Consider the following 13,561-nt stretch of genomic DNA (forward strand, 5'->3'; position numbering starts at 1 on the left):
AAGCTTGGAAGTTGCTGGTAGGTTTATCGATCCTTAGGACTTTCGAAAGGATGCCCTGGTTGGAGAGACCTTAAAAGGCTCTGCTTCTTTAGCTTAGTCGCATGCGATACCTTGGGAGCATCTGCTGGTCAACGGTTAAAGGCCTTCGCAAAACATGAGAAAGAAGAAAACATATGAGGAAGGGAGAGTTCTCTTCCTTGTACATTCAAGTCAAGCATTGCATTCTCTTTCTTCTCTGCTTGCTTCATCTAAAGAAAGAGAAGAATGTTAGACGAAGAGAAGAGGGAATTAGTTGAGAAGGAACTAAGAGAAGATTTGAGTCGCAGCAGACTCCCAGTTCAGTCCGATAACGAAGCAGATCACTTTCTTCTCTTTTTTCTATCTCTCTTGTTCTTTTTGCTTTCTTTTCATTTGTTTTTCTTGGCATTATCTGGCGTCTCTGTTAGCTAAGGCAAAGAGAAGCGACTCCAGCTTTCTCAGGAATCTGTTTTTCTCTGTTTCATATCGACTCCGAACTTCCTCCAAGTAGTCATTCACTTGCTTCACCGAATCTTTTCTTTTGCTCTCGATTTTCGTTTTCCGTTTTCTCCACACTCGAATGAATCTTGTCAAACAATCTCTTGGTTTCATCTCTATGCTCGTTTAACAAGCCGCATTCTTTCTGTCTCCTCCTTTCTCTCAACTCTCGGAGGGTTTTCTATCGGGACTGGCTTTCTCTTGCTTCCTTCTCTCTCTTTCCTTTCGTTCCAAACAATCAGCCAGTCCTTGTTACAGAATTCTCTCTCTTCTCTATTTTCCCAAGGACGCTTTCCTCTTCACCTTATATCCATAACTTCGTCCTTTTGAAGAGTTGATTCCTCGTTCCTTATCTATATCTGAGGCGCCATCTCTCTCTCTTTGTCTCTCCAGTCTCTAGCTTTCGTCGTTTTCTTGAGTCCAAAGTTACTTCACGTTCTTTCCTATCCTTTCTCTCCTTTCTCTCTACCTCTCTCGTTTTCTTGTACACAAAACCTCACCCGCCCTGACTCCTTCCCTGTATAGTAGTTCTTCACGCTACCCGAACTCAGTCTTCGCATTCCACCCGCTTTCTTCTTCTGTTCGTCAGGGAAGTCCTTCAGCTTCTCGTCTCAAGAATTCTTCTTCTCATCAGGAGCGTTTCTGATTGTCTTCATCTACCTCTGTTGCCACGTCGTCTCTTTAGACGACGAGATACAGGTCTCTCTCTTCCTTTTTTGATATTCTAGCTAAGGTCTTCGTTTTCTCTCTCCTCTCTGTCTTCTTCTTACCCAGCAAGTATCGTCTTTCTCCGTCTAGAGTTGAGGTCCTTGCTTTCTTCTTACTATCTTCTTTTCTCTCTAGGTTGTTTTCATCTTTTCTTTCTTCCTTACGGAGGGATCTGAAGCGGATTTCTGTTCTCTTTCTTTCCTTCTTTCTTTGTCTTGAAGGTGTAAGAAGCTCAACCCTTCTTGATCGTCTTGTTCTCTCCTATCTTTTCTCCGAAGTCTTTAGTTCAGAAAGGTCTCGTCTTTCTTTCAGTTTGCTCTCCTTGTTTCTTCTTTTTGATCTCGACGTGCGGGTGAAGATTTATTTCGAAGTCGCTTTTGTTTTAACGACGAAGGATCCCTGAGAGGAAGGAAGCCATCCAGAAAGAGACAGATAAAGGTAAAAGTCTCTACTCTTCTGTTCTTTCATTGAGATTGTCTCCTCTGTGAATGTGATCCAAAGAAGTGAACAGACGACTTCTTCTTCTTCTTTCGAAGTACCTTCTCAGGCATCCTTGTCCCTTCTTGTTGTCCTTTGTATTTCTACCTTTTTATCTCGATAATACACGACTCCTCTTCTCGTGCGAGGAGTCCGTCCCCCGCCCCCTATACATGAAAGACTTGAGCTCTTCTTTTTCTCATCTCTTCTTGTTGGTTTTCCCTTCTTTGTATATTCGGTCCTGTGAAGATGACGGTCTCTGCTTCTTCTCCTCCTCCTACTTCTTCTCATTCTCTCGATGAACGAGAGACTTCGGCAGATCCTCTTCTCGCGACTTCTGCCAGAGAGGACCTGGACTCTCCTTCTTCTTCTTTGAATCAGAAGAAACGTCCGCTCACCTCATATAGTGCAAGGCGAACAGCAGGAGGGGTAGTGAATGGACGAAGAAGAAGAAGTGTAGATTATGAAGATGAAGAAGATGAGGAAGCCTCATTACGCCGTTTGCTCAAAGAGGTCGAAGAGAATGGCGAAGGAGGAGGAGAGGAATATATACCTTTAAAGAAGAGAAGAGAGCTCCGAGAGAAAATGATGCTAAAGCAAATTCAAGCGTTAGAAGCACATATGGAACGTGAAGAATCAAAGAGCGGCCGTCTTCATGGTGGAGAGGGGAGGGGGGGGGGAGAGGAAGGTGAAGAAGAAAGAAGAGGAGGTGAAGATGATGAAGAAAGTAAATCGAAGAAGAATCAAGGTAAGTATGAGGGGAGAAGACCAAAGAGGAGACAGACACACACTCCATGATTGTCTCTTATTATAAAGAGCAACAATCTCTCGTCTGAGAGAGAGACAGAGAGATTGATTCGCTCTCTTCATAAGAATGACGATGAGGAGGAAAATCTCTGGGTTGGTATGTATATGTCCTTTTTCTTCCCAAATAGGAGGGGAGATAGATAAATTGATAGATAGCTAGATTGAAGAAAGATAGATAGATAGATAGGTAGATATAGTGTGGAGAGGTCTCCAAACATTTGACTTTATGTATCAGCTGTGTATGTCTTTTTTACAAGAAAGAACATCATTTTCATTCAGCTGTCTCATTCGCTTTCCTACGGGAGAGTCTTCGTACGTCATATGACGTGTATTATTTCCCCCCGGGCATTTATGATGTAGAGAGTCATGTTTGAATGCACTTCTGGTCATGCCGAGTCATACGTACATACGATGTGAATACAGTCTGTCTTTGTGTGTCTACCTGTGTGCCTGTATGAGTAACATGTAGGGATACTCGTCATCTGAAACACGTGTGACAAACACTAGCCATCTACAAGAGCCTATATATATATATATATATATATGTGCACACATGTATATCTCTATAGCTGTGTGAATTTTCATACATATCAACTGACTTGTAGGAATGGTGTGCCCTTACTTCAGCCGCACTGTCGCGAGCTAGAGCGGCGTTTCGTAAAACTCTCCTGGCTACGAGTATGAAGTTGCGAGCCGAAGCTGAGGCGCAAAAGAAGGATATAGAAAAAGAAATGGAAGAAGAAGAACGCCGTATTCTTGAACAGGTACGAGCTTGGTCTTTGCTTACACAAACCAAGTATCTCCATGTGTACGTACACCTGAAAAACTGGCTTCGGATCTCTACATACATTGGGAGTGGGAGAAAGTTCTCGGTCTGGTGATCTCCGGAAATATATCTCTATATCTGTCTTAGACTAATATAGTGATGTGTCGATTGATGTATTGCATGCAGTTAATTCTGGTTCGGTGAGCACTCCACGCCTGTATTCGATATGTGTACACCGAAATCAGTGCGCCGGGGCCTGTTGTCAGAGTAGACTGGCTGACTGTTTACATAGGGAGTCGATCGATTCTATATACGAACCTACAAGTGAATGTCCATGTATCGTTAGTGTGTTTAGCTGTACGTATAGATTCTATCCACATACAGATCAACTCTTATTGTTATATGCCTACACGTAAGATTGCTCTTCTCTGTGACGGACTGATCGTAGGGAGACGACATATGTTTGTTTTGCCGTATTTATGTGTCTGTGCATTGTACATGTAAACATGTCATATACAAGTATGTATTGACGTACACACAGCGGCGGCTCACTACCTGTCTATCTGTCTACCCATCTCTTCAGCAATCTATCTATCTATCTGTACGTCGGAACTCCCTGTTCCCTACAGAAGGATCTTCACATGGTGCGCCCCAGACTGGATACACAAAACACGAAATCTGAGTTCTTAGCAATTCTTTGCATATCGTCTATAGGCTTGTCCTTTCGTATCTTCTTATGTGAACATGTAGTCCAATAGGACGCTAAGATTACCTTCATACGTACGTGTAAACAGTCGTTATTCTCCAGCGTGAATCATCTTTCACGCAATCATATACATATGTGTACATACCTATGTATGTATATACATCTGTGTACGGATGTCTCAAGGGTCTCTCCGCTGCGCAGAGGAGAAGGAGGAGGTAGTTGCGTACAAGTCAATCTTATCTTGTTGTGTCTTCTCTTTATACAGGTGTCCAAATCGATGGGTGCCCCGTTGCAAGGTGTTCGAGAGAGAGCTAAGGGTATTGTGTATACAAGCCGTATGGAAACGCGTTGGGAGATGCCGTCCAAGTATCGAGATATGACAGTCGAAGAAGCAGACCAAGTTCGTGAGAAGTTCTTCATTGACGTCAGTGGAGACGACCCCCCCCCCCTTTCCGCAATTTCAAGGATATGCGATTTCCAGAGCCTATCATCAAGGCTCTACAAAAGAAAGGGATTTCTTATCCTACTCAGATTCAGATGCAAGTAAGGAGACATTGAATTCTTCATGGAGAGGAAGGTGATGCTTCGAGGTCCCATAGGGGGAGAAGGTAGTGCCGGGGATAGAGAGATCAGGATAGATCGATTTGTCTTCTTCTTTTTATTGAGAGGGGGTTCAAGCCTTCATTCAGGGACTTGGTTTTGACTGTTTTAGAGTTGTTAAGTTATGAAGGTCTTTCGCATATGAGGAGTTGAAGATGATATCTTCATTTATATCTATGTCTCAATATGTGTATAGAGGTGTATATGGAATATCGGTTCGCGCGTGTAGATGGGGAGATATGTGGAGGAGGAAAGGCATCTACGCATACAGGCTTCTTCAAGAAGAGTCTTCTCTCCTCTTTCTTTTTTTCTCTGCTTTCGTATGCCAGCAAGGCCGATAGAAAAGATTCATGTATACATTCAACTGTCCGCATAGGTCCACAGTGTGAATGTGTTTCTATCAATTCTATCTCTCTCGTATCTACTCCACATTTGTCTCTCCTCAACACCATTGAGGTATATGTGAATCTTCTCGGTCTTCTTTTCTCTATCTTATAAATGTCAACTATCATCTCCCGTGTTCGGCTTGACTCATAGAAGAATAGCCTCGGTCTATGTCGACAGCTGCATGTGCCTATCACCAAGGCGCTATATCTCTCTTTCCTCCTCTCTCTCTGTTTTGTCTTCTTTGTATTTGCTCATGTAGATATTATTTCCAAGAGAACATCTTCTCTCGTTCTTCATCATTCCTTCTTCTGTTGTTCTTTTACCCCCTCCTCACACTTCTTTTCAATTTAGACTTTCTATTCTTTTTCGTTCTCGCTCAACGCCAGAAGCTCTTCTCTTTGTCTATGCATGCACTGTCTGTTTGGGTCTGTGTTATGTAGGGTATACCTGCGATACTTCAAGGTCGTGATATGATTGGTATTGCTTTTACGGGGAGTGGCAAGACGCTTGTCTTTTCTCTTCCGATGATTATGGGTGCTCTAGAGTCTGAAATGAGAAGTCCGTATCTACCGGGTGAGTTCAACCTCTTCTACATGGGACTGAAGGTAGTTCAACCTAAACGGTTGTACACGCGGTGCGTCGGTATGTATACGTACAGATAGATAGATAGATAGATTAAAGATAGATAGATAGATAGATAGATTAAAGATAGATAGATTAAAGATAGATAGATCAAAGATAGATTAAAGATAGGTAGATAGATAGATATGGCAAAATGTGTCTCGACTTTCATCACATGGAAGGTCGTCTAACTGTAACACTTCTCTGTGTTAGCCTATATCTGTGTAGAGAGAGAACTGCATATCCAAGTGTAGGTATGTGGACGTTTTCTCCTCTTCCTTTTCTGACGCATGTTTATAGATATGTCTCTATCTCCATATAGACAGAGAGGGATGCATATGTATAAATCTATGTATGTCGATATGTAAATGTAGTTTCTAAGTCTATGTTATTTCTGTCAGAATAATGAGTCTTCATCAGCGAAGAAGACGCTTCTGTCGCGGTGTCGATTCTCATTAATCACACTTCTTCATGGGTTTCTTATACATCGTCGCCTTCATACTCAGCTCGTCCTCCTCCAATCCCAGCGTATATCTGGGCACGTATCTGCCACATAGCCGTTCTGCTTATTTCCGAATGGATCTATATATGTATATAGTCCTTTTCTCCATGTCATCTGTATCTTCAGTGAAGTCGTAGTAAGACATGTATACACGGCTGAACCTGACTGGATATCATTCTTACCACGTGCTCGATCTTAGACGTTTGCTACTTCCGTCCCGTTGCTCCCTGCCCGTTTTCCTGTACATGTTTATGGTTCGCTGCAGTCTCCTTTCTTCACGCGGTCATATCGAAGTCTCTCTCGTTTTTCTCCTTTCTCTGTGTTTTCTTTGCTTCCTCAGGAGAAGGTCCTTTCGGATTGGTTGTGTGCCCGTCACGTGAACTCGCGAGTCAGACGAATGATGTGTGCAAGTACTTTTGTCAAGCTCTTCATGAGGGTGGCTATCCTCTCCTACGCTGTCTTTGTGTGATCGGAGGCATTAGCGTTGTTGAACAGGTAGGTACGATACACCCGCCACCCCCACGTGTCTACTTCCTACAGAATGACTTTCTCATTGCATAAGAAGTCATCCTTCAACTAAGGGTGTATATACACTCTTCGCAGTGTCTTCATTCGGATCATGTCAAAAGAGAAAGACAGGAGGAACTACTTTTGCATACCCGCTTATGTCGTCTGTATCCTGTATCTATATATATATATATATAGATAGATAGGTTTTCGGCTGTATGCTCTTACCTTACTTCCTTCTGTATACGACGAGGGAGAGATGTGTATGGGTCTGTAGGTGTATAGAAATACACTTGGAGTTTGAAGTATCGGAGACGAGCGTTTTACATCTGTGGGCCGAGTGTCTATACAGAAGGCGATGTGCCTCTTTCTTCGGGGTTGTTTGTATCAGTGATGTCCAGTGATCGACTCTTAGCGATTTTTTCTCAGTGTAGAGACTCAAGAATCACTGTCTTTTTCGTGTCCTTCTCAATGAGCAGGTTGTTAGCTAGCTGTCGACGCTGTAGAGACGCTTCTTTCTCGTATCTCAGTCTTCATGTATCTCAGCTATAAATGCAAGACAGGGCGTCTAAGGTTTTACGCGGAGCAACCAGCATGGCGAAGTCTCTTTGGTTGTATATCAAGGCATAGATAGATTTACACATAAAGAAACAAACGTTCTCTGAGAGGTAACCTATCCTCTCTACAGGAATGGCGAGCGGATTTTCTCCTTCCTTTCTTTTCTTTCTTCTCTCAGACACAAGCAATACGAGCTGGACTTCACTGTGTTGTCGCTACGCCCGGGCGTTTGACAGATATTCTGAATAAGAGAAGGATGGGTTTGCACCAATGTGAATATCTATGCTTTGACGAAGCAGATCGGTGAGCTAATCAAATCTTCTAATGGTGCTATCACTACTGTCGCTGTGGGGAATCAGTGCATCTTCTTTCTCCTAACTTCTGTTTCATCTCTACTCGGGTCACGTATCGACTTGTAGATGTTCCTTCATTCAGAAGTCTAAGAGACTTGCTTCTTTTCTTCTTTTCTCGCCAGCGATCATGAGCGAACATCGGCGTGTGGTTTTCTCCCTGGCTTGACAAATGGAAGCTGCACTTAGAAGGTTGAAGGAAAGAAGCTCTTCTATCTTCAGTCCCTGCATTTCAGACTGTGATCTGTCTCTAAGAAGGAAACTCTCTGTTGCCGATGAAGCAATGCCAAGTATACGGCAAGAGTTGAACAAGAGGCGCTTCTCTCCCCAAATGCTTGTACTATTTGCGTGTCCAACTTTGAGGCCTCTTCGCTTGATGTTGTATTTTTTCGAAGGACTGGATGTATGCGGAGACATTTTTAGGTCGCGGTGGTCGGTGCTGCTGTCTATCTTATGTCTATGTCTGTATTTATGTGTATGTATACATGTATCCATGTATATATGTATGTAGATGTGTGCATCGGGTATTGATAGGGGGAGAGAAGTTCAAGTATGTACGCCGTGGGCTCGGCAGCACATGGAGTGTTTGTGTCATGTGGGAGATAGGCCCCGATCTCAGTAGCGAGTCCCTCATTCGGTTCATATACGATAGATAGATAGAGGAAGTTTGTGTGTTCTTGATGTTTGTATAGGATGGTAGATATGGGTTTTGAGGAAGAAGTCCGAAATGTCCTCGATAGCTTCTCCCATCAAAAACAGACTCTTCTCTTCTCTGCAACGATGCCACGAAAGATCCAAGAATTCGCAAAGTCCGCGTTGATCGATCCACTTGTTGTTAACGTTGGACGAGCTGGTAAGGCCTTCGGTTTTCCTGAGTTTACATACAATACACTTTCCCGCAGACGGCCAGCACCGTCATGTGTGTAGGTCTGTTCGCTACACACAGTGCTTTTTGTTCATCTATTTGTAGACATATTTGCACTCTAGTGTTTCACTTGACTGTCATCTATAGATATGGAGTAGACCGTAGGTATTAGTGGTGGTTGTCAGTGTTCATTCCGCTCTGTGTGTTTCTTTTAGATGCGTATGTAGGGAGCAGAGTGGAGACGTTCATGTAGGTATTTGTGTATGTATGTATGAATATGTATGTATGTGTATGTGTATATATGTGTCCAGTCCAAAAGACCATGAGGGGCATATATGCCCGCACATATATAGAAGGACGCTGTGTGTATGAGGGACTTATTGTAAACATATAGCAGAACGAGATATTGACAGGACTTTGTATCTACACGAGTCCATGTGAAAAAGATCCTCTTGTGCTTGTAGACCAATGATAGTCAGGGGTAATTTCAGTCCGAAGCTCCTCGTCTTTCTCGTTCATTTCGAGAAGAGAAAAAACGACCGTACAACCCACGTCTCACCTCATGGACGTCTAGCGTATCTGTGTTTTTGCAAGGAAGGGAGCAAGACACTTTCAAGTGTATATACAGCATACAGCTTTATTGTACTCGATGACCTATGTTCAGACACTTCGTACATATCTTCTTTCTGTCGTTTTCCATGTTGCCAAGCGATCACTCAAGATAACAGACCGACATTTCTCTTTTCTCTATCCCTTATGCTCCCGACCTTAGTCCTCACTATAGAGTCTTGAGGTGGATTGAGATCTATGCTGCTCATGCATACATCGTGTATTCTACTACAGCTCATACAGTTATCTATGTGTATCAAAGAACAGTGAGAGAAAGACTGTCTTCTATCAATCATCTCCGTGTTGTGTCTCTGACAACCTTAGGTGCTGCCAACTTGGATGTGGTTCAAGAGGTTGAGTATGTGAAACAGGAGAATAAACTTCCTTATCTTCTCCATTGCTTGCAAAAGACCGCTCCGCCTGTCTTAATTTTCTGTGAAAACAAGAAAGATGTCGATGATATACAAGAGTATCTTCTTCTTAAAGGTGTCGATGCTGCGGCAGTTCATGGAGGTCTCGCACAAGAAGAGAGAAGTGAATCCGTCAAGGCCTTCAGGTAACTTGATAGAAAGCTTTCTAGTCGTCTTCTCAAAGAAGAGAACGAACACATCTATCCCCTCCAATCTACGACTTCTCTTCTTCTTTCCACCCCCAGACAGCAGAGGGGTATATCACCAGAAATGCTTATCAGTGGGAGTTTTTTTTATGTGAACTCCTTGATCAATCAGTGTTCTTCATATCTCTTCTGAGGAGTTGTAGGAGACCAAGCGTGTACAACATCTACGGCTTATGCATGTGCTGTTGTGTGTGACACAGAGAAGGAAGGAAAGATGTCCTTGTAGGGACAGATGTCGCATCGAAAGGTCTCGATTTTCCGGCTATCCAGCATGTGATCAACTACGATATGCCAAAGGAGATCGAGAATTATGTACATCGTATCGGGCGCACAGGGCGTTGCGGAAGGACGGGAGTAGCGACAACATTCGTCAATAAGAACCAGGAAGAGACTGTCCTTCTCGATTTGAAAGCTCTTCTTATCGAAGCAGGGCAACGCATTCCTCCGTTCCTTGAGGCTCTCGATTCAAGAGGACTCAACCTGAAGGTAAGACTGAGAAAAATAGCTCCTAGAAGTCTGTCCCGACATCGAACGCGTATCTAGCTTCTGTATGGTGGATCTGCTCGTGTTGTAAGCTTGAAGTTGAGTGTAGGTATATCATATCGAGAGATATGCAGTGGGGGCGCGGTTTCTGTCTGTAAGCGCAGGCGTCCTGCATGTCCACCTGGCAGAGAGTGCATGTATGGGTGGGTGTATTGCTGTTTACCATTTGTCTGTACGGGTACTTGTATGTGACTATGTATCTGTATAGACGTGTATGAATACGTGCTATATTTGTGCAAGTGCATATAGGTTTTTTTCCCGATGTCCCCAACCTCGGATTCGATATACTGGCTCCTGGTCTGTGGATGTGTTGGCATGCCATGCGTAGGTATTTAGGTGCGAATGTATGTATGTATTCACGTACGTATGTACTTGCATACGGACCGGGACTACTTGTGTATCTCTCTAGTCATGTCGGGGTGTCTCTGCCTCTGTGTGTATGTAACTATACGGGTATGGCAATTGTATATTTTTGCTTCGCACTACAGGAATGAGCATACAAATTCTTCTGTTGGGTTGTGATATCCTCAATATGCTAATAAAGATAGGTGTGCTGTTAAAACCTCGGGAATCTCGCGAGTTGCTTTTCGACATGTTCTCAGTGTATGTGTAATGCTGCAAAGGCTTGTCTAAATGACGAAAACTCTTTCGTTCACAGAACAACAGGTTTTCTTCCTTTGAACCCCGTGAATCATTTTAGCTGAGATGGGGTTCAATCACTTATCTACACGGCCATCTGGATACAAGGGAGTATCGCATTCCTGTAGAAAATGTCTGTTAGGAACCCTGTTGACGAGTGAATGTATCAAGCATTCTATCTAATACCGTCAACAATCGACGCTATTCTCGGGTGTGCATTGAGGTAGATACCTAGGAGTCTAGACAGCGGAGTGATGGAGCACGTGTTGCTTTTTATCTTGGAGAGTCTGGTTTCACTTTTGGGGTTCTGGTTTCTTTCAGGAAATTGGAGGAGTTCGTGGGTGTGCCTATTGCGGAGGCCTAGGTCACCGTATCGCTCAGTGTCCGAAACTCGAGACTCAGAAGCGACAGACGCAAGGCGCGACAGGCAAAGATTTCTTGACAACGGGATCACGTTATGGCAACAGTGCTCAGTATGGAGGAGACTGGTGATTGTCTTGTTCTGACGGGAGAAAAAAAGGAACGGGAACTCGTTCTTTGGGGCGGTTAGGCGTGTTGTGCCCAGCGATCAGTTCACATAGAGTGTATGTACACCACAAGGTGATGCCGACGGCAGACTTTCTGGGGAGCAGTATTTCGGAACGAAGGGGGTTCGGCTGCGTGTAGCCGTAACCTGAAGATGATGCCCGCATATACGATTGATTGCCATATGCTTGCTTTGCAATTCTGCTGGGGTAGTTTTCGTGAGTGAGGTGTTAACAGCAGGAAGAGATCTACTACATCGTCATGTGTGTTTCTTGGCCGTAGGGTATGGAAGTCTTTTCTCTCTCCCTGTGTTTTTCACTGGAATAAGCTGTTATTGAAAGTGCGAAGGACGAAGAGATTGAAAAGTTTTGTATGTTTTTCACGTGACATCCGATCGGACTGGTGTCTAAGAGAAGACAGGAATGCGGAGCCGAATTCGTTCGCATTTTGCTACCAAGGAAAGTGCTTCACGTTCGTTGGTATCGTATAGCACTCGTTGTGCGTTGTGAGTTCGCAGTGTGGCGTCCAACGCGGTGGGCAACCTGGTTTCTTTTTTAGGACTCGATGTATATCTCCGACTGCCTTCGCACCATTTCTACTCTATTGTTCACAACGTTCGGTTCACTGTGCGAGCTTTTCTATAATAATTAAGGCGACTTCTGGTGATCTCACCCGGAACGTTCGGGAGATTGCGGTTTGTGCGTTGGCTGGCAACCACTAACACCGTGTTCGGCCAAGTGTTGGCCAACTTCGCATCTCCACAAGGACAGGGAGGCCCCGTGTCGCAATACCCACAGATACGCCTATCGCATCAGGGAGCCCAGGCTTCCAGCTAATTGTATTGCACCTAGTCATGAGCAAGTACTGAATGGACTCGTGTGTTGCTTCTCATGCAGTGAATTACTGCGAAAGCCGTTCTCAGGCGAGTCACAGTATCAAAACTCTGACGCCTCACCCACCAGATGAATAGGAGGCTAGTCCGGGTTCTTTCACCGCGCGACTGAAGAACATCCGCGAGCAACGCCGTCGCTTGGGGCTACAGCGCCGGGGACTGTCGGCCGCGGAGGATAGAAATACCCGGTAAAGGACGCGAAACGTCAGCATTCTTTCTAGTAACCATGGGTCGTTCGCGGCCCGCGTGTCGCACCAGCCCGGTCAGCGCGTGCACTATGGGAAGCGGGGGTTTGCGTACCAGAGAATGACATCCAGGACAACACTCATCGAAACACTACACTTTTCGGACCGATAGCTTCAGAGTCTCCTTGCCAGCGCAGAACTCCAGCAATAGCAAGAGAACGGCTGACTGTTTCAACCCTTATACACTTGGCGGTGAAAAGGGAATACCGAAGACTGAATAGAACGCTGGATTGGGGTTTGACGACCATGAGCGCACATCATGCGGCAATTCAGCCCGGCATCATGTTGACTTGTGTGTCCGGGTGGGACAATAATCGCTTGACCATGTTACGCGGCAGGGCCGTGGTTCTTTTAGTTCCAGCTTACTCCCTCGCTGCCCAAGACAGTGAAGACGCAGGGCGCCAGGGCAGTGACGAGAAATCTGTTCAGGGTTTCTTTGGTGCTCGTGCTAGCCACCCGTACTGGATTTGCTAGGTCAGCGCACGCCGCGAGAATCTCACACAGGGCCTCGTCATTCACGCCTTCTACGCAGCCGTCTTGTGTTCGGCTCGCCGGCGCTGTTTCAACTGGCGGGGGGGCTGCCGCTGCCGGCTTTCAATTGTCACATCACAAGGCAAAAACAATGGATATATGAGATGCGACCAGAGCTTGCTGCCGGGTGTGTATCTGCCTTACCCATAGACGACTGTTATTCGAGTACACAGTGGGACTTCGACAAGGTTGCGCCCCGAATTGGATTGCTCACGCAGGGATTACGGTACAACCGAGCCGTTACTTGTCTGCGGTGCTTGTATGGTAAACTGCCACTAAGACCGGACATCCTCACGGGCGGCTCTTTCTACAGGCCGTCGTGTGGATCTGAAGAACAAGATTGCGCGTCGAAGCTGCTCTGCTCTTTCGACGGCACTTGCCAGTGCTTCCGTGTGATGCCCCAGCCGACCCATTACAACTGGAGATTCCAGAAACTGCTCTGCTTTCGAGGCGCCTTGTGGATCCAGTTTTCCTCCCACCGGCGCTGGCCCCATGTTGAGGCCCACGGCTGAGGCAGCTAAGTCTTCTTTTTATACATCACGCACAGTGTTGCTGTATCTGGTATACACGATATCGCCGGACCGCCCAAGA

General features: G+C 45.0%; 1 protein-coding gene across 1 annotated transcript; it reads left to right on the top strand.

The window, feature by feature from the left end:
• Window positions 1-172: 172 nt before the first annotated feature.
• Window positions 173-11,843, top strand: CSUI_000140 (dead deah box). Its single transcript, XM_068060374.1, has 11 exons — window positions 173-2,449; window positions 3,136-3,272; window positions 4,246-4,384; window positions 4,462-4,523; window positions 5,408-5,540; window positions 6,431-6,585; window positions 7,334-7,458; window positions 8,198-8,358; window positions 9,304-9,535; window positions 9,796-10,081; window positions 11,099-11,843. Exons 1-11 carry the CDS (start codon window positions 1,951-1,953, stop codon window positions 11,267-11,269), a joined length of 2,100 nt encoding a protein of 699 aa, XP_067927652.1. The 5' UTR covers window positions 173-1,950; the 3' UTR covers window positions 11,270-11,843.
• The last annotated feature ends 1,718 nt before the right edge of the window (window positions 11,844-13,561 follow it).

Source organism: Cystoisospora suis, assembly GCF_002600585.1.
Source record: "Cystoisospora suis strain Wien I chromosome Unknown contig_70, whole genome shotgun sequence".
Lineage (NCBI taxonomy): Eukaryota > Apicomplexa > Conoidasida > Eucoccidiorida > Sarcocystidae > Cystoisospora > Cystoisospora suis.

Bases quoted from the DNA above. Each gene is read 5' to 3' on its own strand.
- CSUI_000140 (XM_068060374.1), top strand. From the start codon at position 1,951: ATGACGGTCTCTGCTTCTTCTCCTCCTCCTACTTCTTCTCATTCTCTC. The intron at 4,524-5,407 runs GTAAGGAGACAT...TGTGTTATGTAG, and splicing joins CTACTCAGATTCAGATGCAA to GGTATACCTGCGATACTTCA. The intron at 9,536-9,795 runs GTAACTTGATAG...TGTGTGACACAG, and splicing joins GAATCCGTCAAGGCCTTCAG to AGAAGGAAGGAAAGATGTCC.